This window comes from Clarias gariepinus, chromosome 1 (genome assembly GCF_024256425.1).
Source record: "Clarias gariepinus isolate MV-2021 ecotype Netherlands chromosome 1, CGAR_prim_01v2, whole genome shotgun sequence".
In the NCBI taxonomy this organism is placed as follows: Eukaryota; Metazoa; Chordata; class Actinopteri; order Siluriformes; family Clariidae; genus Clarias; species Clarias gariepinus.
The window spans coordinates 14,126,314-14,153,740 of record NC_071100.1 but is presented as its reverse complement, the minus strand read 5'-3'; the positions used below and the strand labels follow the sequence as shown (position 1 = coordinate 14,153,740).

At 37.0% G+C, this 27,427-nt stretch overlaps 2 protein-coding genes across 2 annotated transcripts in view; both read left to right on the top strand.

The window, feature by feature from the left end:
• Positions 1 to 16,669, top strand: part of LOC128509976 (desmoglein-2-like protein) — a 39,212-nt gene extending 22,543 nt beyond the window's left edge. Inside the window, exons 9-13 of the mRNA XM_053481928.1 lie at positions 561 to 782; positions 904 to 1,134; positions 11,466 to 11,593; positions 13,600 to 13,863; positions 15,116 to 16,669. Of these exons, the coding sequence (XP_053337903.1) occupies positions 561 to 782; positions 904 to 1,134; positions 11,466 to 11,593; positions 13,600 to 13,863; positions 15,116 to 16,102 (1,832 nt within the window). The 3' untranslated portion in view covers positions 16,103 to 16,669. The remainder of the gene's footprint in view (positions 1 to 560; positions 783 to 903; positions 1,135 to 11,465; positions 11,594 to 13,599; positions 13,864 to 15,115) is intronic.
• A 6,225-nt stretch (positions 16,670 to 22,894) lies between these two features.
• LOC128509898 (desmoglein-2-like protein) overlaps positions 22,895 to 27,427 on the top strand; it is a 42,874-nt gene continuing 38,341 nt past the window's right edge. The window contains exons 1-3 of the mRNA XM_053481802.1: positions 22,895 to 22,979; positions 23,549 to 23,674; positions 26,652 to 26,798. Of these exons, the coding sequence (XP_053337777.1) occupies positions 22,932 to 22,979; positions 23,549 to 23,674; positions 26,652 to 26,798 (321 nt within the window). The 5' untranslated portion in view covers positions 22,895 to 22,931. The remainder of the gene's footprint in view (positions 22,980 to 23,548; positions 23,675 to 26,651; positions 26,799 to 27,427) is intronic.

Here is a 27,427-nt window from a genome sequence, read left to right as displayed (position 1 = left end):
ACAGAACACAGTTATGTGGGTAAAATCTCCCTTTATTTCTCTATATAATCCCCTGCTACAATAATGATTCTATCCCAGTGTGTCAATAGTGCTTGGATCCCATCAAGGTAGAAAGTTTTCTCATTAAATGACATGAATGACCTGCCTGCTTTATGTATGAAACACTGGCCTCCTAGGAACTTCCTTAATAGCCCAAACATGTGGAACTGCTTGTTGTGTACACTTCCCATAGACAGATGCATCTCTTTCGCAAAATTTTCATGAGTTTTCAGTCAATTTTCAAGGATTACCACTCCCTGACTGTTCACAGGAACAGCTGCAGTCCACTCTGAGCCACCTCAGTCCAAAATATTTGCATTATTCATATGTTTTACTTCAGATAATAGCCTCATTGCTATGTTTGAAATCTTTTGTAAATGGTTTAAAACCTCAATGCAAATTATTTAAGTATTACCACAGTAGTAAAGTTAGTACCATTTAAAAAAAAAATCTACATTTAAATTTTTAAGCTGTAATAACAGATTGTCTTCAATATTCTAATCTCTTAAATCTTTCCATAGAACAGTCTCCCCAAACTGCAACAGGAACTATTGCAATTCAGGTCCAGGATTTTAACGACCACTGTCCGCTTTTGACTCACTCAGTCAAAACGCTTTGTTATGGCACCAGTGTAGTGTACGTCACAGCCACAGATGGGGATAAATACCCCAATGCAGAACCTTTTGAATTCAGAGTGGTTACCAAGAGCACAAAAGAGACCTGGAGTGTTGAACGCCTCAACGGTTAAGTTATTAACTATTTTAATTCAGATTAGCATAAATGCTGTAACCCTTTCACGTAATGCTAAATGTAAAACTTTATATTTGTTTCTCCTTTTTATATCTCTGAATTCCTTTTTTCCAGAAACGACAGTAATTCTACGCAGTCAGGAGGACCTATGGCCAGGGTACTACACAGTGGAGCTGGAGGTGCTAGACCAGCAAGAAAAGTCCTGCCAGGGTCAAAAGCTTCAGATCACTGTGTGCCAATGCACTGAGGCACAAGTGTGCCGACCCGAAAGACGAAGCAGCAACCCTCCTGTACTGGGAGCAGGTGGAGTTCTGGCACTGCTGCTAGGAATCCTGCTTTTGTTGTGTGAGTACCATCAACTTAGCCCTTTCCATGATCTCTACGTATCTGTATATTTTTGCTTGTGTGTTATTCAGACAAATATAATAATCATAAGTGGCCATTAGGAAAAAATAAGTAAGTGTTTTTTAACCTTATTGTAGTAAAATTACTATAATAATTACAGTTTAAGACAACATGTAGTAGTAACTAAAATATTTACTATAACACATATTTAAAGTGCCACTATTATGCTTTTTCAATTTTTTTTTTTTTCATGCAGTGTGTCATGTAGCTGTATGTGAACGTAAACTATTTGCACTATCTGTGATGCTGACAGTGCACAATAAATGAAGTTTCTGTCTATTAAAAAAAAGACTCGGCTCACATTTACAAGTCGTTAGCAAATCTATTTTTACTCTGTTACGGATCCACGTCACTCTGTATACATATTTGCATAATGTCCGCCCACGTTCTACGTAGCGAACAAATTGCCCGCCCACGTTCTACGTCACGAACAACTTGCCCGCCATCTTACAATTAACATTACCACACTCTTGTTAATGTGACCGAGCATTCTTGCCAGGTTCGCCTAAAGACTTTGTAATATATAAAAAAAAAAACAATAAAAAACGAGAGCACACAAAATCCTTTTTAACTGTTTATTTTCCACCATTCCCCAAAACTGAACTGTAACACTCGCGAAGTGCGCATGCCTATCTACGGCAAGCCCAGAGGGGAAAAATGCCGAAGAGTAAGGGAACAGAGCATGCGCATTTGCGCATCTCTCTCACACACACACACACACACACACACACACACACACAAACAAATGTGAAGAGTAAGGGCATGGGGGATGCGCACTTCGCGCATCACACGCATACATGCGATGTGTAAGTCCACAGGAAAATGCATGAGTAGTTCAATTTTATTTTATTTGTATAGCGCTTTTATCAATTGGCATTGTCCCAAAGCAGCTTTACACAATCAAAAAACTTAAGTTTGTGTGGAATTTGAATGTGTTTGAATCAAAATGGTCAGATAGTCCCTGGTGAGCAAGCCTAGGGCGGCAGTGGCAAGGAAAAACTCCCTGAGATGGTAATAGGAAGAAACCTTGAGAAGAACCAGACTCAACAGGGAACCCATCCTCATTTGGGTGAAACAGAGAGCAGTAATTGATCTGCATTCATACTGTGTGTTAGTTAGCAGGCAGTTCAGCATAACGGTTGATGTTAAATGATGTTAATATGGAGTCAAGTTAGTTATTGAAAACTCAGGTAGACTTGTATGAAGTTCCAGTCCTGAACTATCGAACAGTCAAGTCCTCAGAGAAACAGTTGCCAACACCAGTCGAGGCCAGAACCATCTTCTAGGTAGAGAGAACAATCCCCAGACACAAAACGCATCCTAAAGAGACATATGGGGCATCGATGTAACGAGAACTCCAACCAGAAGCAGGGCACCAGGATGGGTCAGACAGGTCCGGAGGGCAGAGGGAGTCTGGATCACTGGCAGCTAAGGAATGACATGTGTAGCTCGACAGAGAGAGGGGGAGAGAGGGAAGAGAAAGAGCGGGAGAGAGAGCAAAAGAGAAGAGATAACAGTTAGGTCTGGTCACAGTCACATAATGTATAATGTAAATGTATATTTACTGTAGAGTGCAAGCAGGACTAACTATGACAGCATAACTAAAAGGGAGAGTTAGAAGGAAACACAGACATAAGGGCTCCCTGAAATGTAAAGCAACCAATTACCTCACCGTCAACAAACCTGAGTGATCAATGAGAGTGGGGAGGACAGCATCTAAACATACCAGTTTACCATAATACTCTACGACCATGAGTTCCCCAGATCTGCTCTTTTACCTAAGGCAAATCTATTTATAAAAATGCTTTATTAAATAAATAGGTTTTTAGCCTGGACTTAAACACTGAGACTGTATCTGAGTCGCAAACACTATTTGGAAGAATATTCCATAATTTTGTGGCTCTGTAAAAAAAAAGCTCTGCCCCCAGCTGTAGTTTTCATAACACGCGGTACTGATAAGCAGCCTGCATCCTTTGATTGACGTAGGCATGGCGGATCGTAAGACACTAGCAGTTCACTCAGATACTGCAGTGCGAGACCATTTAATGCTTTATATGTCAAAAGTAGTATTTTAAAATCAATGCAAAATTTCACAGGGAGCCAATGAAGTGAAGATAAAATAGGTGTGATGTGCTCGTATCTTCTGGTTCTAGTGAGGACTCTCGCTGCTGCATTCTGGACTAGCTGAAGCTTGTTTATGCATCTAGTTGAACAACCAGACAGTAAGGCATTACAATAGTCCAACCTAGAGGTAATAAAAGCATGAACTAGTTTTTCTGCATCGTTTAGCGACAATATATTTCTTATCTTGGGAATATTTTTGAGGTGATAGAATGCTATCCTGGTAATATTATCTACATGAGCTTTAAATGAAAGGCTAGAGTCTATAATCACACCGAGGTCTTTTACTGTTGCACTTGATGGAACAGAAAGGCCATCTAAAGTTACAGAGAGATCTATAATCTTACTTATAACTGTATGCGGCCCTATGACTAGAACTTCTGTCTTATCTGGATTAAGCAAAAGGAAGTTAATTAGCATCCAATTTCTTATGTCCTGCACACATTGCTCTATACTATAGATACTATACTATACTATACTATAGTAAGCTGGTTTATCTCATCAGGATTTGCTGAGACATGTAACTGTGCACATATACCATGCTTACGGATTATGTTGCCCAGAGGAAGCATGTAAAGGGAAAAAAGCAGTGGGCCTAAAACTGAACCCGGTGGAACACCAAACTCCACTAGAGAACATGCAGAATAATCACCATTTAAGTCTACATACTGATGCCGATCGGTCAAATAGGATCTGAGCCAGGAGAGGGCTGTACCTTTAATTCCTACTACATTTTCTAATTTTTGAAGAAGAATACTATGATCAATGGTGTCCGAAGCTGCACTGAGGTCGAGTAATACAAGCATGGTTACACAACCTTGATCAGAGGCCAATAGGAGGTCATTTACTACTTTAACGAGTGCTGTCTCTGTGCTGTGATGAGGCCTAAATCCTGACTGATACAGTTCATGTATGCCATTTCTATGTAGATATCAGCATAGCTGCTCCGCTACTATCTTTTCCAGAATCTTAGAGATAAAGGGGAGGTTTGATATTAGCCTGTAATTGGACAGCTGACAGGGGTCAAGGTCAGGTTTCTTAAAAAATGGTTTAATAACTGATAATTGAAAAGATTTTGGAACATACCCAATGCTGAGTAAAGAATTAATTATTCTCAACAGGGGTTCTGTTATTGTTGGTACTATCTGTTTAAGAAAATGTGTCGGTACAGGATCTAATATACAGGTTGATGAATTTGCAGAAGAGATGAGTGAAATTAGTTCATTCTCTTCAAGGAGAGTAAAGTATTCTAGGTTCCGAATTGACTTGGCTAGTTTAACCTCTGCATAACTTACATTGTTTGGTTTCAAAGCCTCAATTTTATGCCTAATATTTACAATTTTATTATTAAAAAAGTTCATAAAGTCCTCACTATTACACAATGCTGTTGTGGAGATTTCTGCAGTGGTCCTATTTCTGGTTAATTTGGCTACAGCATTAAATAAGTATCTAGGATTATTTTTGTTATTTTCTATAAGAGTGGAGAGATACGTTGATCTAGCTATACTAAGAGCTTTTCTATAGTTCAGGATGTCCTCCGTCCATGCTATTTGAAATACTAACAATTTAGTTTGACGCAATTTACGTTATAATTTCCGATCGGTCTGTTTTAAAGATTGTATGATCATTATACCAGGAAGCGAGTTTCTTATCTCTAAAAATTTTTCTTTTAACTGGAGCTACATTATATAAGGTATAACGGAACGTCGACTCTAAATATTCAGTTGCCTGATCGAGTTCTGTGGGGTCAGACAGTGATCTAATCAAGGTTGGTAATTCTGGGAAATTACTGATAAAACTCTGTGTGGTAGTTGATGTGAATGTACATTTAGTACGGTAGCGCGGGGCTGTGCGTACGTTATGACTATGACAAACTTAAATTGAGACAAGATAGTTATCTGAGATAACAATGGACTTGTATTCAGACAATGGACTTGTAAATAAATTTCCTATACTTAATCCAAGAAATATTATTAAATTTAAAGTGTGACCTGCTTTATGAGTGAATCCTACTACACACTGATTTACTCCTACTGAGTCTAGTATGGACATAAATGCTTTACGCACAGGGTCTTCTGTGCGTAAAGCATTTATGTCCATACTAGATACAAGATTCTCAAAATGAATATTAAAATCTCCAGCAATTAACGCCTTGTCTACAGAAACAAATACATTTGAGAGGAAATCTGCAAATTCACTAAGAAATTCAGAGTATGGCCCTGGAGGTTTGTAAATGACTGAGCTGACTTAATATTTGTAGCTACACTTATGATGTTACTATCGAGAACTTTAAATGAATTAAATTTGTGTCTGTGTTTTTGTATAATAGTCAAATTATCATTGTGAATAACTACGACGCCTCCTCCTCTACCAGTTAACCGAGGCTGGTGTATGTAGCTGTATCCAGGAGGACTAGCTTCATTTAGAGCTACATACTCGAGTAGTAATGGTGGACTAGCGCTGCTGTTATTTATTTGGGTGAGAGAAGGGGAGATTGCTGTGTATAATTTTCTTTCAAAGACTTTTACCCGGATTATCTTTGACTGGACATATTCCCCAGACTTCTCACCCTCCGTTGTCGTCCTCTCGGACTCCATATACCCTGGTGAGACAGAACTTCTGAATAATTCTCTAACACACATACAATAAACACGGACTTCGGAAATTTTTTACTCTCTCGCACACATACAGATGGAGCCACAGCAAATAGCCGCATGTGAATGGCGTGTAAGGGCGTGATCCCCTGCCAGAAAGGCGTGTCAAGATTTCACAGTAAACACGCCCATTCAAGCCCTATTTATTTATTTACCTGGTGCCACCACTAGATGGTGCTTTGTTCTCAAGAACACGTTAACACAAGCCAGAAATTTAGCTGCGCTGAGTTGCAATCACGTGATTTTACCATTCTCAAAATTCTCAATGTAAAAAGTGTAAAAAAAAAAAAACACTACTTTTAACTGGCAAAAACTAGCTCTGTTCTCAGCAACCTATTTCAGTACATGTTCCCTTAAATGCTTATGATCTCTGCTGAGCCCCCCCCCCCCCCCCATTTCTGTGGGGCGTGTCTTCACAACACACGTGGGGTATAGCCACGGGAGTGTAGTCCAGTGCGGGCAATGCTTTGGACTGCATTACCCACAAAGCATTGCCCACAACACAGTGCTTTGTGGGTAATGCAGTCTAAACTGGAAAACGCTGGAATATAGAGCCTGAGCCTTTCTTAAGTAGTTTTTGGTTTGATTTAAGTACGGAACCTACGCGGAAGTTTGTAATATCGCCTGACAACGCAGAAATTAAAAGAATGGACATGCATCGACTCGATTTGTCTTTCTCATAACTGCATGGGCATGAATTAACGGGCTGTTACGCTGCCGCGAGCAACAACAACAAAAGCGAAGAAGAGAGAGATACAAACGCGATGTGTTTACTGATGTGTTTACATGACTTCTTAATCTTCGACAGACATCGTTATATATCATCTAACGTAACAAAGGTAAGCATAATATAGTTTTCCGACTACGTACACAGTTTGCAACTAGACAATCACCTTAGTGCATTGTTTATTATAAACGGGCGATTAGGGATTATATAGAGACAGATGTACATGGAGAAGAAGCCATAACCATGTTCTATTAGAGTGTAAGTTAACTTACACTCCGCATTCATCGTGATTATTAGAAAAGGCATAAAAAGGCATTTTCATAGAAAAAGAAATTACTCACTGAGCCTGGTGAAGATAAAGCAGTAACATGAAGCGTTAGTATAGATCCATTTTTAGGAGCTGCTTCCTAGCAAAACCTGCTTTATATCGACCTGCGTTTATAAAGCAGTTTGGTGAAAAATTATTAGTGCAAACATGAACGCATTTAGGTAGATTGGCGGGGACGTTAGCTTTAAAAACAAAATTCAGCCACTGCGTCCTCAGCGGCTCAGATGTCGGTAGTGAATGACGACTGCTGTGTTCGCTATTACACCCAGCAACTGTACACCACACTCGCTTAGGCAACATTTTCACTTCTTCTCACTCGGGGCGGGTCTTTGCTAAAACACCAGTGTCAATCAACTAGTGTAGGAGCGGCTTCTTGTGGTGTGGCGTCACAGTGACAGGCATTTGCGATTGGCCTGATTTCAGAAGGGGCATGTTATTGTAAATAAAAAGAAAACCACTGGGCAGCTCTTTATCATCGTAGAGTGGTTGTGTACGCACTCTCCTAACACACAGTTCAGTCCAAACAGCTTAAAAAAGTGCATGTAGGCCTGTATGACCCCTTTAATCGTTTTAAAAATCACTGGCAGCACCAGCAGCGGTCAGATGTAACTTTAGATAACTAAATGATCTGTTTACCAAGTCTGGATTTAACATTACAGTTTACTGTCAGTGTCACAAACTCACAATGTCACTTCTCTTTTAATCAAAAAGACGCTAAAGCTTCGAAAATACTATTAATGTCACTATTACAAAAACTGCACTACCCGAAAAAGAGTTTGTGCTCTCTGAAAATACCTTCAGAATCTGACTGAGTGTTGTCTGGATGAATTCAGCGTTTATTTATTCTTTAGGTAAGAGTTAATCTGCAGGTTATTTCTGTGAATATAACGTGATGCAGTTCATGAAAGACATAAGCTGAGGATAGATGTATAGGAGCTAGCGAGCTAAAGGCTCATAACCAGGTTTATATTTTCCTCACTTTGGAGTTTGCACGATAGTGCGAGCGATAGCAGTCGATAATACAGACAGACCGGGGTTAATGCTAAAAAAGTTCAATGGGTAACATTAGCATAGTTTATTTACATTCCAGAATTCCCATAAACAGTATTTTACACACTCCGTGGTGTAGGTTTACTAATATCTTTTATTTTCATTACAACTTTTGTAAAATTTATTTATCTTTGTCTTTACTAAATTCTCCTGTTCTATTTAATCAGAGCTTCGCTGGATTAAAGGAGGATGGGGTCAGATGGATGACGGGTGGCCTTTTGTAGATACTGGAGGAGTCCGAACAAGCTGTTGAAGAAGCTGTAGTAGGAATGATGTCACAGTGCAACAGCTTTAGAATGATGTTTGGTCAGGTCTATATTCTGAACATAGAATTTAAAAAATGTCTGATACTTTGGGGGAAACAAGCATCAGTCCTAAACACAAGCGCAGGGTCTGTTTTTGTCCTTAATTAACACTAGAAGCGCCACGCCAGTGTCACCTACTTATAATGCGGTTCAGCGGTCATTTGACTGCCTATTGTTTTGAATGGAAAGCTGTTGCTGACACACAATGATCGCTAGATGGCGCTTTCACCCAAAGCAAATAGTTTAGCTCCAAGATCAACTTGCACTTGGACAATGCACCATTTATTCCCGTGTTGTTAATGTTCTCATTGAGTGGCCACTTCCACATTTCCTTCGCTTTTATTACATGATTCTTATGTGAGCATAAGCAGTAAAACATTCCGCAGGTTTATAATACACCCCGGCCAAGTGAACCATGTTTCCACCGATTAGGCGCGTGGTCCATTGCCTAGCAACACTGAACGAAACAAGTCATAATCGTGGTGTTTGTTTCGGTTATGACATAGCATAGTTTATTATCTGCTGTGGTTTTGTATTTTGTTTGTTTCTATTTAGAATTTTTATAAGAGTACAAGAAGGTAACAGTTTGGTCTATGTAGTTAGTGCCCCTGTAGAAAATAAATACATGAATAACAACTTCTAACCACCTCTCATAGTCCATTGTTAGTTTTAGTGATTTGGCAGAAACTAATTATCACTGACTAATTATCATTATGGGACGGGGCATCGTTAACTGCGTCATCGCGGGGGATCATATTCCGTGCACGAATCGTGCATGGTCCTGTCATGATCCTGTCATGGACCTGTCATGCTCCAGGTGGCTGTTTGACATGGCTCCCACTGTACACATACTGTTTATTATATGTAGTTTATAAATATTGTTTATATCTTTGTTTGGTTGTTGTGCACTTTTTTTGTTTACTTTATTTACACTAAACAAAAATATAAACGCAACACTTTTATTTTTGCTCCCATTTTTCATGAGCTAAACTCAAAGATCTGTAACATTTTCTACATACACAAGAGACCGATTACTCTTAAATATTGTTTACAAATCTGTCTAAATCTGTGTTGGTGAGCACTTCTCTTTTGCCGAGATAATCCATCCCACCTCACAGGTGTGGCATTTTAAGGTGCTGATTAGACAGCATGAATATTGCACAGGTGTGTCTTAGACTGTCGCCACCATGTGCCTCACGCAGTGCAGGCATATATGTGTATATGTGTTATATGTGTATGTAGAAAGTGTTACAGATCTTTGAGTTTAGCTCATGAAAAATGGGAGCAAAAATAAAAGTGTTGCGTTTATATTTTTGTTCAGTGTAGTTTTGTATAATACGTTTGCTTTATTTACTTGTTTGTGTTTGTCCTTTTTGCTCACCGGCCTTTTAAACGCAACACCGACATAAGATAAAAGACCTCTTGATTTTTGTTGCCACAGTTAATATAAAATTAGCTGGTCGTTACATGGTAAAACCGACGCCATCTTTTCTATGTATTGACGGGTCTTCTGAGTCGTGGTTCAGTTATGGTCATGGGCATTTTGTTTTCCGACACATGCTGTAGCGGTAGACCAATCATAAATCACCGCGCCATTTGACCAATCACAGCAGTGAGGGCTCACGGAAAGGAGGAGTTTAGCCAGACTGAATCTTCGAACTGCTTCATACGAGTCGTTTACAAATCATTTAGAAACGGGGTAATATTAAATCTATTTTTGGAGAAAACTAAAGTGTTTTTTGACCTTGCATACATGTAAACCGGTTTTAAGAGACTCATTAAGCAATATTAGCAACCTTTAAAATGGCATAATTGGGGCACTTTAAGTTTACTACGGCATGTAGTAATTACTATAGTAAATCCTGCAGTTTACTACAGTATGGTATAGCACAGTACAGTACAGTATATTATTGTCTTTGTTAAAGGGTGGGGTCAAAAAAACAATTGTTTTAACAGTTAAAACAAAAGCAAGATTAATGTAGACATAAACATGCACGATAAGGCTTTGTGACTAAACAGAGAAATGGTAGAGTTCACTTAGAGAAACTAATTAAAGAGTAACACAAAATTGGACACCAGTACAAATTACAAATATTAACAAACAGTTTGGCATTTGGCTTATATTTAATGGAATAAACTTTCATAAATATCAACCTTACTACTTTTATTAGCAGTCAGGTCACCAATAAACACCTGCCTAACACCTGCCTACCTCACCAGGCATGCTTGTACAGTACCTTAATGAGATGTTGTGAACAGGTTATTTTTATGAGTTCAGTTTATTAGTTCTACCTTTATTCATTAAAAATTCGTTACTGCACAGTGAAATTCTTTATTCTTTGCATATCCCAGCTTTGTTAGTAGGCTGGGGTCAGAGCACAAGGTCAGCCATTAGCGCCACTGGAGCAGGCAGGGATAATGGCCCAACAGTGGCAACCTGGAGGAGCCGGGGCTCAATCCGCCAACTTTCTAATCAGTAACACAGAGACTTAACACACTGAGCCATCACCCCCATCACCAGTTAATTCCTTATTTTTAAGAATGTTCTAAACTGTTGTATTGGCCACCTTGGGTTTGCTATTGAATGTTTTTGCTATCTCTGTGTTGGGTTTATTTTGTTTCTTTAGACTAATGAGGGCCTCCTTCCCTTCCATAGACAATTCCTCATGTTAAGAGTTCAAGTGAACAGACCAAATGCAAATGTCATCCTCAGAACCATCTCCAGGTCTTTCATGTGCTTAATTTCTCACAGAAAAACAAGAGGACAGGCCACACCTGGCAGTGCAACTGCTCATCAGCCATTTGTTCTATTGTTTATGAGCCCCCAAAATGAGTGTGTGTATGTAACTTGCTGTATGTCCTGAATGGTTAATGCTTTAAATACTTTAGTTAAAACTGAAAGTCATGACTTTGGTCACATTTTGAGTGTTTCATTTCAAATGAATTGTGCTGGTGTACAGGGGCCAAATGCTGAAAAACATATTTTTCTAAAATATTCTTGACTGTATATGTGATTAGAAGAAATTGGACAAAGAGAGATCAATGTTGTCTAAATGTAATGACAAAATGTTAAATGTTTATTTCAGTCATTCCGATGCTTTTGATGTTGTGTGAGTGTGGAGGAGCTGCAGCTCTGGGTAAATTCCAGGCATTTCCCTTCTACCCAAATCAGAACCTCATCCCGTATCACACTGAAGGCCAAGGAGAGTATAAGGTAATGTGTGTTCTGCATTATGGTAGATTTCAGGCTCTTAAGTGAATCAGCTGTCTAATCACACTTGTTAACCAAACTAATGACTATTCATATCCTGGCCAAGTATGAATAGTTTCTCTGAAGGTTACTGTGTGGTGTTTAAAACTACATTCATTCATGTCCAGTATGCGATTTATCTTAGTTATCTCAGTATTAAGGGTGCAGAGAGTGTGAAGCAGCAATATATCCAGATTAGGAATTGCAAAACACATACATTGTACAGTACACACATGCTCACACCTAGGGTGGCAGGAGATCCTAGAGGAAACTCTTGTAGTGTTGGAGATTATGTGAGATCATGCAAAACTCTGCATAAACAGTTACAATATCAAACACTGACCCTAAATCTGTGGCACTCCTTTGTTTGCCACATTGCTGTGTACAAAGTCATAGTCAATTACACGATGGCATTTAAAAACAGAATGATTAGAAAAGAAGCTCAAGTAAACATGGAAGTTTTAGAGACAGTAAATTATTGTAGCTCGGAATACATTTAAAATGCATTTTTACATCTCTCATGCCCATTATGATGGAGCAAGAATAGGCATTATTTTATATCTCACAAAGGGTGCAAACAAAATGAACAGGAAACCATTCAGAATTGGCCAAATTACTGCATGTAAAAACATAAAAACAAAAGATGGCTGCATGATATCTATTGAATTCCAAAGACAAAGAACTTTGTTCTTGAGAGGAGAAATAAACTTTACCAAATTGTCCTGTGCAATATGCAAGTCCATACAATATGTCATCTCATCCGGAGACATTACTCGGTTGAGTTTGTATGTCAACAATGCCAAGGCTGTCGATGTCAGGGAGTCCAGGACAGCATCATTTGCCTTGCTATCAAAATAAGCAATTATTATTCCTCACCATTACTCATTCCTACTCAGGTTGTGTAAAGGTTTGATACAGTTGCTGGAATTTAACTATGCCCTCTTTTAAAAGCGTTTTCAAGAGTTAAGTATAAACAAATTAGCAAATCTAGGGACATGTTCACATTATAAGCAACACTGCTTAATTCCGATTTTATTGATTTTATTGTCAGATCAGATTTGCATCACAACAGTTCACATTCATAATTACAAGTTACTTTTACACATCACCGTTGTATGATCACTCATTTATTTTAAACAATAGATGAGATTTTAGCAAAAATCCGCAGAATGTTGAGGTCCAGAAAAAAGAAGGCAGGCCAAAAACTAAAGGTGGCTGCAAAAGATTGTCCCATTTTTGTTGGTTTAATTTGCTCTTACTGCTATCAAATCCTTGTGCTGCCACTACTGACTGACGACATCAGCACTTTACGCGTTTGCAGAGTCAAAAAGTCGCATGATTGATGATATGCCCATTCTTAATTAAGTTGCCTGGCGGCATACCAGATATGCATCCGATCTAGTTATTGGGGCTGTTTAAGGTGGAAGTGTGGATTTTGTTTTTTACACACGTACTACCCTTTATTATTTTTATAATTTAAAAAAATGTGTGGTTAAGTTTTAAGAGTTGTTGGAATTGTACTACAATGGAATGCAGTGTTCTAATCAGAGCTAAAAGGTAACTGAGTGTATTGACGTTGATACTGTGCGTGAGTAGAAATTTCATGTCTTTTTATTTGCCTTTATTAGATGATACTTTTTGTTTTTGCTCAGCAAATATATTTACTTTTATTCACCTTTAGTTCGAAATTCGCCAGATAATGTAACAGGTGTTTGAAATCAGCAGTGAAGCTGGTTGCACCAAGTGAAAAAAAACAGCATATAAACACTCAGGAAGGAGAGAGAGAGAGAGAGAGAGAAAATTGTTGCTCCTTTAAGGCTAATGAAGCCCTGCATTTTTTAAAATTTGACTCTTGCACATTTACTCAAGTAGACATTTAAATGGGGGACTTTTACATTTACTTAAGTACGTGATTTGTGTACATTGTCCCCCACTGATTCTAACTGATTCTAACTCTCTGTTTTCTTCAGGAACTACCGGTGCTGCCTAAGCCATCAGGGAGTGGAGGCGGAGGTGGTAGCAGTGGTAGAAAACTTGGAGGTGGAGACGAACATGGATACAGAGAAGGATACGAAGAAGTAAGCTGGAATGGCTGGTCTTTGGAGGAAATCAGACGCATGTTGGAACAACGTAATACTGAAACTATAATTGGAGGACATTCTGAACTTATTACAAGCAGAACCCTTGATTCCATGGCTCTGTCTGAGAGTTACTTACGCAGCTATTTTGCAAAGGTTAGTACTTTTTACACAGCCTGTGTAAAACAGCAAAACTCTTAGATAGAATGCTAGCACATTATAATTAATCTTCAGACATGATCTTAAAGTCATAATCAGCTCAGGGGATCATGGATGCATGTGTGAGATGACTTGTAGAAATTGGAAGTTAAGGTACTATTTAAGCATGGATGTTCCTGCACTCATTGACACTTGGAGCAGTTTAAAAGTTAAGATTCAATCTGGTGCGTTGGTTTTAGAAGATGGGCAAAAGTTAGAGAACCAGGGAGACACACACATAAACATAAAAATCTCCACAGATGACTGTGGTTCTGTACTATTACGCTCTTCACCAAAGTGATGCTTTGTTTACATTAATTCTTGCCATAGTTTAGTACCGAGCTTTTGAAAGACTGGATTTAGACTTGTAGTCTTGTTAGTGAGCAAGTTTGTTTGATAAAAGAGCATTCATAGTAATATTATTTGTGAGACCATAATTTTCCACTGAAACCACTGCTTAGCTCAGCAAAAATTGGCAAATCAATACTGTTGAAGCATGCAATAGCTTCCCACTAATCAGAGAATTTGAGTTCAATTTGGTATGGTTTCTACAATGAAGAAATTAGAAAATAAAAATATATACTTTACAAAAAATTATTTAATAAAAATAAGTCAATTAAACAGCCAATTAGATTGCATATTTGCAACAACCCATAAATAAATAAATAAATTAATAAATCTGATGGTTACCTTAAAAATTTGATTTACCTCTTCATTTTTCAGAAATGTTTTAAGTCTTATAGCCCTGAAATTTTCCAGGAGTTTTGTTACCCAGACTTTGTTACATTACTCCAGCTGTCCAGCTTTATTTAGGTGACTTGCTGCTGAGCGTTAGCTGCAGTCACATGCACATAAGTAAAGAGAGGTTGTGGAAGAGATAAACAATGTCAAAATACTGTCCAATTATATGATATCAAAAATTTGTAAACAATAGCTATCTACTACCCATAAAAGTCAGCGTGTCCAGGGAACTACAACCTGTTGCAAATCTAAACCACCCAATAAGAGAACAGCCTCAAGTCACCTGCTCACAAAAAGTTGAAGGATCTCCATTTGGTTAGGAGTGATGCCGCTGTTTTATTTTGTCACATTTCTAGCTAAAACAGTTTTATTTTGTTTTGTTTATAATGGTTATCTTATTTAATACTTCCTTCTGTGTGAATAACATGTAGATTTGTGGTATTCAGATGACATCCTTATGATTTTGCAGAAATCACAGCAAACAGCGAAGCAAGAAGTTAGTGGAAATCATCTGCTGGTGTCTAACTATGAAACCTGCAACTCGGTCACAGGCTCCTTGGAGGATATATGCAGCCATCTTCATGAGAAAAACAATCTAGATTTCCTCAATGACCTCGGGCCTCAGTTCAAAAGGCTTGCTGAGATTAGCTATGGCTCCGCCTTTGCACATGAGGAAAGCTCAATTTCCACGTTTCCCACCTCTAGTTCAAAAGTGACTATCAATGTAAAAAATGCTGTTGGTGGAGCCACATCATCAGCCACCATAGGCCAAACTCTGCTGATGCGTACTCCTATGTATGTAGTGAAGCAACAGCAACCTGCTCTTCTATTGACCTCTGGTCCAGTGCTGGGAAGCAATGTGGTGGTGGTGGAGAAGGGGTCTACCAATATAGCAATATCTCCTAATAGCACCCTTCCCAGGCCAGGACTGCAGCAAGCAAACACCAGAGTAGTGATGGATGAAGTTATTGGAGGCACAGTGATACATGGGAAGTGTGTTCAGGAAAGCAACATGGTGTTGGTGGAAAAAGAGGCTACCAATATAACAATCTCTCCCCAGAGCACCCTTCACAGGCTGGGACTGAAACAAGCAAACACCAGAGTGGATCAGGGTATTGGAGGCACAGTAGTACATGGGATCTTAGGCCACGCTGAGCATCAGGGCACTGTTTCTGGTACCGTTCATGTCGTAGAGACTCGACGAGTAGAGAGCACGGAGCCTGTGCATGTTCTACAGAGCTCCTCACACTCCAGGATAAGCAATAGTACACAGGCCAAAAGGCAAAATAGAGGGGTCATGGCTCTAAGAAGTGCACCAGTTGTCCAAAATCCAATTTCATTGTCTCGGCAAGATGCGCCTCTTTTTGCTGCTTCAAATGGAAGCACTCACCAACAGGTGCGAGAGGAAAGGGTTTCGGTTGTTGAAAGAAGTTTCCAGTCAAGCTCCACCTCCTAATGCAATTTCAAAGACACTCTCACACTCTAAGTGCTACATTCTACAGTCAATTGTGCTGTTTCCATTATCTAAGGTCCACTGGCATGCTCTAAACTGCATCCTAGGTGGTGGGAGCAACACACCTGCTATTTGTTTAGAATTGTAACCAAATTAGAAAAACCTATAATATAAAATCAAGATATTTATAAAATTCTGATAATTATAAAAACACAATACAAATCGAATCTATCCCAAGGTAACGTGATATCGTATCCATGTAAATAAATAAGGAACTGCCAGATTTTCCTGCTTCTTCATTAATTACTAAATATAATCATACAATTTTTAATGATATATGTAAATATAAAGCAAATTTATACATTTAGCATAGCTTTAGTTAACCACTAATCCGCCTGCAGAACCACTAATTTGATTAATAATATCAGTAGAAAATCTCAGTAAAAAGCAGAAAAAGCATGGGAGCACATATTTCACTTTTTTTTTTTTTTTTTTGTGATATGAATGCCAAAGTACACATTGAAACTCCAATGTTGATTTAACACTTTGAGTCCAGCTGCACCTATATAAACACTATAGTGTTTTAATTCACCATGCATTGCAGGGGATTTTACTGTGTACTTTACTATTATAGTTATGATGTTGCTATGAAAACCAAAACACAGTATAAGAGGCTCTTTGTTATAAGAAATTTCATCAGTATTGAGTAAATAGAAAATGGTTTCATAGTGTCAGTGCGTTTAAGTATTTGGCTTATTACTAATAATTAGCAGAATAGAAGGTGTTTACCCTGGTGTGTATTTCATGTAATAGAGATGGGTGTCTAAACAATTTACAGTGTGTATCATCAGTGAATATTTTACTATCTTCAGGTAGCATTTTGTTGTTTTGGTTTCTCTATTAAGTTGACTTGTTTAATTTCTAAGGCAGTAATAGTTATAAAGTGAACAGTTTTTTCCTTCATATTACCCTCTCTTTATTATAAAAAAAAAAAAGATTTTCCACTGGTTAAAAAAAAATCACACAAATGCACATGAACAATTCCCTATTTTGATTCTTGATGCACTTCCTGAGCGACAACGCCGCAGTGCCACCTCCTGGAAGAAAATACTGGAATTAAAATAAATGATTTCTGTATATTGTGTATAAATACAGATAATAATTGTGTGATGTTGGTACAAACTTAAAATAAAAAATAAAACTTAAACTCAAAAAATATATTTTAGGAAAATATACTTAAAATGAAAGGTCAGTGTAATTTCCAAAGCACACTTAGTTAAAAATTGTTTTTCAATTTATTGTTGTTATATTTTTTTTAAATATATGCTCAAAATAATCGTTGTAACAATGTAAAGAAAGTATACATTAGAATACAAATTTTAATATATTGTGGTCCCAGTATATTTTCACTGAATCTCTCTCCCTCTCTCGAGCATGCTCTCAAACTCGTTTTTGTGCACTGAACATGCAAAGGAATATGATTATAGTGTTTAAAATGGGTAATTGTTTGGGTGCCTAGAATGGATTATCTGCATTTACATTATTTCCTATGAGAAAATGTGTTTCACAATACAAACTTCCACCTTAAGAACTTTTTGTATGCTCTTATTGTAATTTGTATGTTTAGTTACTGCTGTATATGATTGTATTTGAGCTCACTCTTCCTTTATAATTTTGCCAGTGGCATGCTCTAAACTGCATCCTTTTGCACGTTCAAGATGATTTATGTGTGTTTGGACTTTCTCTTTTCTGTGCCTTTTACTGTTGCAACTATTTCAGCCAACCAGAGACTAGAGTAGGGTAACACCAGCCAATCAGAAACTGGAGGCGGGCAGATTCTGACTGTCTGTTTTCTGATTGGCTACCCAGTCGTCCGTGTCTAGTTTAAATTAACGGCTTGAAGCTGCATCATTGTGTGATTTAGTTTGTGTTGTTCTTCCTTCGTTTTCATTAGCATAAGGTAGATTTCATGGTTTTTGTTTGGTAGTTTGTAATTAAGTACATATAACGACTATAAAACTATACAACTATAAAATGCTTTGTCTAATGTGTTGTTAATAAATCTTACAGTATGTACTTTGTTTCTGTTTTCAGTCTCTGTGTAACAGCTAGAATCAACCTACCAGGTTTGAACTAATACTGTACCTGTATTTTCTAATACTTATGTCTGTCGTTGTTCAGACAACAGTTTATATTTTAGTTTGTGTTTATAAGACAACCTGACATTTTGTTGAACACAAATAAATATTGCTGTTTTTTTGTATCCTTGTGCAAATGTTGAACTCATGAATAAAATCTCTCTCATAATTACTGATGTAATGTGTTTTAAAAACATGTTATAGTGTAAAAATGCATTCAGTATTTGTAAATTATCCTAAACACCTTTAGTGTACCATAATAAAGTAGATTTGTATTAACTACATTACTCGCAATCCAAGGTTTTCACTAAGGCCAATAGGAGGTCAATTACTACTTTAACAAGTGCTGTCACTGTGCCTAAATTCTCCTATTCCTATGTAGATATGAACATAGCTGCTGCGCGACTATCTCTTCCGAGATTTTCAAGATAAAGGGAAGGTTTAATGTCGACCTGTAATTGGACAGCTAACGGGAGTCGAGGTCAGGTTTCTTAATTAGTGGTTTAATAACTGCTAATTTAAAAGATTTTGGAACATACCCACTGCTGAGTGAAGAATTGATTATTTGTAACAAGCGTTTGGTTATTACTGGTACTATCTGCTTGAGATAATGTGTCAGCGTAAGATCTAATTTGCAGGTTGATGATTTTGCAGAAGAGATGAGTAAAATTAGTTCATTCTTGTCAAGGAGAGTAAGGTATTGTACTGATATATGGTTAGTTTACCATCGGCAGTAAATAAATTGTTTGGTATCAAAGGCTGAATTTTTTACCAAATGTTTACAATTTTGTTATTAAGTTGATAAAAGTTTATAAAGTCCTCACTACTGCATGTTATTGGTGTTTCGATTTTATTCCTGGTTAATTTTGCCATGCTATTAAAGAAAATTCTAGGATTATCTAGGATTCGATCAGGTCCACAAAATGTCCAATATTGACCTTTTTTCCCCTTTAAAATCGTAGTTTAAAACTGGATTTAATGTTTTAACATAAATAATTGCATGCCAGCTTGACAAATAAGTCTACATTTGAAATAAACATTTGATTGCTGAAATGATGACATAACTGTTTAAATTATCTGACTCTTCATCAGATTCTGTAAAAATGTCCAGTGTTCCTGGGCCTTATAGTGTATCAGTCTGCTTCATTTTAGATTCTAAATCCTGTGTGGAATCTGACAGGTTCTTTGGACCCAGAATTCCAGGTCTAGAATTTCTTTAACTGAATTAACCCAAAGATTAACCACTGGTCAGGATGGTGCTGAATCCAATATTAAAACAATGGCAATGCTGAAAGGTTCACATCTTTTAGTGCCTGGACCATCCAAAACACCACACATTTTCAGCCTAAATTATTATTATTATTATTATTATTATTATTATTATTATTATTATCTTGAAAATTACTGTACAAAACCATAATGAGCTGTTTAGCAACAATTGTAAACATTGTTGTGGAGTAGTATCTGTGTACCAGGCTAGTTTAATAGAGTTTGGTTTATTTAACTCTAAGCCACATCATGGCCTTCTGTAAGACATTTTAAAACATTTCTTGTCTGGTAGTTCATCCACTGTGGTCATCGATCATAAACCCCTGAAGAAGACTCTAGTGGAAAATGATCTAACTGGTAGACGCAGTTAATGGGTACTTGAGCTGGATTTGTATGATTACACCATCATACAATGGGAAGGTAAACAGCACACCAACGCTGATGGTATGTACAGGCGTCCTAACACCATACCCAGTGCAACGCTGTTTAATGTATCTTAGCAATCATCGCTACAGACAGAATTAACCCCATGGGCAAAAACAGCAATACCAATAATCCTTTGGGTCTCACTGACATCAGTCACACACTCGGTGGATTTGGACATATTGCAAAAAACAACAATGTTATGATAAATGTCTCAGTAGAGTCTTTCCATGGCTAGAGAACAAAAAGCCAGACCAACAATAGGCCACTTAAAACACTCATCTCCCATCTTGCAGATACGGTGGCAAGAATATCCCAAGTTGACCATTCGCCAGGGAATCCTGTGCAGGAAAACCACAACAAGTCCATACACGCCTGTTACTTTTCAAGTTGTTTTGCCTGTTGCGCTCATCACCACAGCTCTGGTAGCATTGCATGGTAATCCACTTAGTGGTCATCTGAGTGCAGAGCGCACGCTGCTGAGAGCCCAGGACATATGTTACTGGCTATACATGTCATGTGATATTCACAAGTTTTGTACTAAGTTCTTGCCATGTCAAACACATGGTTCTCCCACGCCACATGAAAGAGCTCCACTACACCCAATCCAAGCAGAGAGGCCATTTCAAATGATTGCCACGGACATCACTGAGCTACCTGTCACTATACAAGGCAACAGGTATGTTCTGGTAGTAATGGACTATTTTACACGCTATGTCAATCTCTTCTAACTGAAAGACCAACCCGCAACTACTGTGGCAAAGTGTATTTTTGAGGACTACATACGACAACATGGCTTACCAGAGTCCATTCACACAGATCAAGTTTAATCGGACCTTGTTAAACATCTATGAAGGTTACTGGGCATTAACAAAATGCACACATCTCCATATCATGCCCAATCAGATGGCCTGGTAGAGAGACTAAACAGGACACTGAAAGATCAACTCACTAAATATATATCACACACGGGAGGCTAATTGGATCAGTATTTTTCACAAGCTGAACTTGCATATACCTTAAGTACTAATTTTGGCACAGGATTTTCCTCGTTCTTCCTTGTTCATAAAAGAGAACCAAATTTGTCACTTGATATCATGTTAAATTGTAGTCCTGCATTGACCTCAACACCAGGTACGGCTAAGCACCTTGCCTTCATGCTTTCAAAGGTGCAGCTCAGAACACTGCTAGAAATAAACAGCATCAAAAGACTTAGTATGTCAAGAAATTGGTGTTTCACCACCAGGTGACATTGTTTTTTTGGAAAAACCTACACAAAAGATGCAGAAGCTGGCTCCTAGATGTAAAAGTATATTTGTGGTTCAGCGATGGATGAGAAAAAATAAACGCCAAGGTGTCACATATGAGATCACGAATTCAAGGGAAGCACAGTTAAAGCCATGGGTTGTCCACCATAACAGATTGAAGCCATACAAAAGAGTTTTACCAGCTGCCCCGATTGTCTCTCATGCATCTCTTGTGTCATCTAGAGATGGCACATCAGTGGCTTCAGCTCCTTGACTCACTGCATTGTCAGGAGCTCTTCCTTTTCGCCTTCCAACTTCTACTTATGCACCTGCCACAGTTGAACAGTAGAGCCTAACCATTCTAACCAGGACTGTTCCCTTAGGGCAGTAGTAAACCCAATATTAATCTTACTAACCCCGGTTCTTCTTCTGATTCTTTATTTCTACATGCTTAGTTGGGGCGTTGCCCTCTTAAATGTCCAGTGTTAGGTAGAGAAGAATGCTACTTTAACATGTAATTATTTACCATAGTAATTATTCATTTTAATAATGAAATAAAGTAATTTAGTCACATTATTCTAAATATAATTTATGTACAATAAAGAAAAAAATTCTAACCTATATTATTATATTACGTTCATTTGTGTTCATGTACGCAGGGCGGCAGACAAATGAATGTCTATGAAGGCAAGTAAATTTTTGAAAAGCATGTGATTTGAGGCTGAGCTCCAATTTGATTTTTTTCAATTCATCCTTGGGGCGCAGCACTGTTCGCCCCGAACCCTTCCACTTTTGTTCTTAGCGAATCAATATTGTTTTTAAATACTTGGGCTCATGTGATCAGATGAAAAAAGAAAAAAGTTAAAGAGCTTGGAACAGATCGACCTGATCTTTTAATTAAGCAGCAGTCAAGTGATTGTGGCCAAGCTTACACTGTGTTTTTTCAGCACTTCTTATGGCTATTAACAGGCGATTATTAAAAGTTTCATTTTGATTTTGTTTGCGTCCAACCAAAAGAATTTTGCATCAGCCGCCACTGGCAAGTCACTAGAAATATATCGAATATACAGTAGTTTATTTACTACTGATTGATTTAGTAGTTTCTATTACAGGACTACAAGAAGTAAAAGATAATTAAATTTACAGTCTTAAATTTTTTTATTTTTTTTTTAAAGACAAATTATCTGCTGGAAAGGAGTAAAATGTCTAGGTTTATTTTATATTCTCACGTAATTACAATAGAAAATACGTAATTACAATAGAAAATACAAGGATAGGTTTTCTATTTGCTGTCAGTGCTGTAGTTTTGCTGTAGGCTTGTGTGTGAATAAAACTATTTAACAAAAATCTGATGCTGCACAGGGCTTTTTTGTTAAACTTGAATATGATGATAATAATAATAATAATAATAATAATAATAACAATAATAATAATAATAATAATAATAATAATAATAATAATAATAATTATTATTATTATTATTATTATTATTACTGGATGTTGGGTGCTTTACTGTACAGAACTCACATTTCTGATAATGATTCTATGTAGTGTGAACTAAAGTAAATTGAGCCACAAGTAGTAATGCAAACAAGAAAATGTGCCTTCCTGCCTTGCAATGACCAATTGCTTCATCGCAACATTTTGGCACCACCCACACTCAGTATGCAAAGCAGAGACCTTCAAGTGCAGCTTTCATATTAACACCAACACTTACACTCACACATCTTTTTAATCCTGTGGATTCCTGCTTTAATGGCGACACTTCTGACTTTCTATTTAATAGCTATGATTTGTACTACTGTAAGTATTTGTCTTGAAAGACAGAGATTTTTTGTTTCTTTCTCCTGGCTTTCATCAAAAAATATGTAGGTAGTATTCTTTTGGGTGAACTATTCGCTAAAATTTATACTCCCTTTTTTTGTTGTAGTTTTGTGAATTATATTTTATGTTTTCATATTTCTTAAATCAAATTTTGTCTATTTGTTTGGTAGTTCATTTATAAAGTTATTGATTTTTCATTTGTACAAAATACAAAATATATGTGTGGTTGTTACATTATTTATTTATTTATTTATTTATTTATTGTTTGTTTGTTTGTTTGTTTTGTATTTTCTGCTTTGTATGGTTTTCGCTAAAAAACTGTAAATCATTCCAAATTAACCATGCTAAATTATACTTAATAGTTGGTAGTTAGTCACGAGATTGTCAATTTTACGTTTAACTTTAATAAAAAAAAAAAAATCCCAGAACTCCAAACTCCTGGGTTCTTAAGAACTACAGCAATGATCTCTTTCTTTAAAATTTTCAGTTTGACAACTGTTTATGACAATGATTGTTAAAATAAGATTCATGCATTTATGAATGAACAGGTAATCTGGGTTCAAGGTGGTAAAGAAGAGATGCAAATACATCATAGAGAGAAAAGGGCCTGGGTCATCCCTCCAACGAGACTGATGGAGAATGTGGATTATACCAATAAAGAATATATTGCCAAAGTGGGTATTTATATTAATTTAATTATGATCACTGCAGGCAAATTACATATAAAGGGGGAAATTGTAAAGTGGATATAGGTTGCATATTAATTATTATAATGTCTGTTAAAAGAAAGGCATAAGAAAAGTATCTTGGTGGCTTATTTTATTTTTGTAAAATGCCATAATGTTTTTTTTGTACTTGCAAAAAAGGACGACTTGGTTTCAAAAGGATCAGCTTGGTATTGACTTTATATTCAACTTTGGATTTTCAAAGTATGATTCAAATACCTTTAAAAAGGGAAATGGAAACAATTTGATTTAATTTTACCAACTGTGAAAGTTTTATTTCTTTTTTATTTTTAGTAATTGTTTACATGTTACACAAACACACAAAAGTACATTAACTTCTTCCAACAAGGACATATCCTCATGTTTACACAATTATCTACTTCCTTGTTTTGTTTTTATCTGTGTGAAACACAGATGCATCTGGGTAGAGCTGGTCAAACAGTATTTTACTCTTTTATTTACAGTTTATTTACATTTAGTTGACTTAATGTAAGAAAAACTAGTACATGTACATGGTCAGCCAAAAAGTTAAAATCAGGTTCACTATAAAACCATCATTTTAATTTAGCCATCAAGCTGATTGCTAATGACACAAAACATTGCTTGTATGGTTTTTAAAGCTATAAATACTGTAGACGTCATGTTATTTTATTTACCTTAAATGGCATCAATACATCATTTTACATCATATTGCATAATGCTTATAATAAGAACTCTTTCTCACATTTCCAAAAGTTTTGCTGGAGCATTTTAAGTTGTCTTTGATTGAAATTTGACATCACATGCTCTAATCACTAAGTAAAAGTAAGTTTTAAGATGGACGTATGTCATAAACTGATAAACCGTACAAAACTACTCTTGCTGAATCATGACAAAACATTGTAGAACGTACACTATTTACCTACTGTATGAAGAACTTGTTATACTTCATGATGACTTACTTTTTAACAGTGATCTGGATACCTTTGAATCACACTGTACAAAATAGAAGATTTTATTTATAAAATTAACAAGTCTAACTTTAGTATTATCGTATTATTAATCAAAGTTATTAAGCCCTAAAGCCAGTAATGCCTTAAAATCTGAGGGTTTAAAAGAGAGAGCCAGTTCACTAGACTGCATTCCTAATATCAGGTTAGACAGAACAGTTTAGTTTCATTTTCACTTTTTTTTCGTTTTAAGGATTATTTGAATGCATCACTGCATTTTACATTAGAACAGGACAAAGGGAAGTGCTCATGCGTGGGCCACAAGACTAACATAAAAATAATATTTGCAGATTGTTTTCTCCTGAATCTTCTCTGACACTTTATACCCTCATATGACCGGATTTAGAATGAACCAACAGAGTCAAGTTCAACTTACGTCACTATTAGAATTTTTCAGGAATCAGACACTAGAGGCAACAAGTAAGCTTGTCTCTCATTGGTTCTATCTTAACTGAAACTGTTCTTTGGAGCCTTTTAAAAATAATGTGTGTTGCATGACAGTTTCGGCATAGATTAATCTTATGACCAGATGGCCTTAAATTTTCCGTGAATTTTCTTGTATGAATAGTTTCAAGTCAAGGCTTTAATTGTCACTTCAACCAAATACAGTAAGTACACAGTGAAAGGAATAGTTTTTTTTGTGCAAATTGGCGATTTATGAATATTGTGCAAAAAGAGCATTTACAGGTTGGTGTGTACAATAGTTTGATAGTGTAGATCAATGTATATGTGCATGTGTTGATTAATCAGTCCAGTGGATGTGTGTGCCCGAATGCTTCAGTTACTTTTTCCAAATGGCAGGAAGGTGAAGAGTGAATGTGATGGGTGGGTTCGATCAGCCACAATGCTGGTGGCTTTTGCCGATGCAGCGTGTATTTATTATTATAGTTTATTATCATCTCAGTAAATTTACATTTACATTTACATTTGGGCATTTGGCAGACGCTCTTATCCAGAGCGACTTACATTTTTTCTCATTATACATCTGAGCAGTTGAGGGTTAAGGGCCTTGCTCAAGGGCCCAACAGTGGCAACTTGGTGGTTGTGGGGTTTGAACCTGGGATCTTCCGAACTGTAGTCCAATGCCTTAACCACTGAGCTACCCCTGTAAATGCAAGTTTCCCAGGCCATGTGGCTGCAAAACAAGCCCAAATTATCACTGCTTCATGAGCATGCTTCACAGCCAGTATGGAGGGTTTGTGGCCAGGAGCAGAACCCTAAACTCTGGGCCCCACACATAAGCAGTCTCATTCAATCCCCTTACTTTGGTGATACATATCTCTCATTTTTTCATTTCAGGCTTGCAAGGGCCCTCTCACAATCGGGGCCCTGGATAGTCTCATGATGTACCTCTTGCATTTGAGAAATTAAATTGAAGGTTCTTTATTTGTGAGTAATTATTATCACTGTAGAATATTAAATTTCAATATTTCTTTGAAGATTAAAACCTTGAAACCCTTTTGAAGCCTTAAAACCCTTCCAGATTGCTGATCACAAACAATTGCTTTTTGCAGGTCATGGCTGTCGTCTGTTTTTCTTGACATAATATAGACACACGGCCTGCTAATTATTTTTTAATGATTGTGAAAGAAGGAGGATAGGCTTTTTGTTCCCACCTGGTTTCTGATTGTTGGGTTACCTTTGTGCAAAAATGAGTACATACTAAAATCGTTCATGTTTTTGTTGGCTTTGTCACCAGTTAAAGAAAAACACCAAAATCTAAACTCTACCCATCCGAAGGTTTTTGCCATGGCAGAAAACATATAGTTTACTTGCAGATAATTTAACAGCATCATGCTATAATTACTAAACATGACAATGAGTACAAAATGATAAATGATAATTTCTCAAAAGGAAGGTTCTCAATTTGTCATAGTTTATCCAATTATATCACCCACATGTGTATACTGTGTGTAATTGTATGAGTTTGATTTCAGATCCGATCGGATGAAGAGACCAGGACAGATATTGTATATTCTCTGATAGGACCTTCAGTAGTTGAAGGATTATTCAGTGTAGACAAAACAAATGGCTTTGTCAGGATCCATGGCATCTTGGACAGAGAGAAGACAGCTACTTATGAGGTAAGTGTATTCACTGCATTCTCTGCAGATTCCTGAATTTATTGTGAACCTCAAAAGGGTAAAACATTTACTGCAGATGTACAGACATACTGTACTGTACTTACTATGTCTACTTTAAAGAAAAAAGTTAGTTAACAGATGTCTAGCATCAATTTGTCCACTATAGTAGGGGTCCAATTTTGCAGCTTATATGCAAAAGAGTCCCTTTAAATGTAGAAAAATGGTTTGCACCATTCAAATCTATAACTGCAGGTAAGGATTTATTCATTGTGCTGTACTTGAAGTCAAAGCGTTCTGCTACTGAAAAAAAATTAAAAGCTAAATAAGACTCAATTTTGTTGAAAGTTTTTTTTGCTATTTTGGCAGGAACAACAACGAAAAAAAAACTTTTTCATAGGGACAATTAATAGTTATCCACCTATAACCATGAGAATTTTGAGGGATTGGTGAAAAAGAGGAAATTCAGAACCTTAAAGAACTTTACATAACAGGGGAGAAAACATGCGAACATACACCCAAATAAAAATCTGTAAGATTATAATATTACAATAAAACCCGCTTATTAAGATAATGCAATATTGGGGTCACCACAGGGGACCATTTGGTCCGCACATACAAGTTTGGCACAG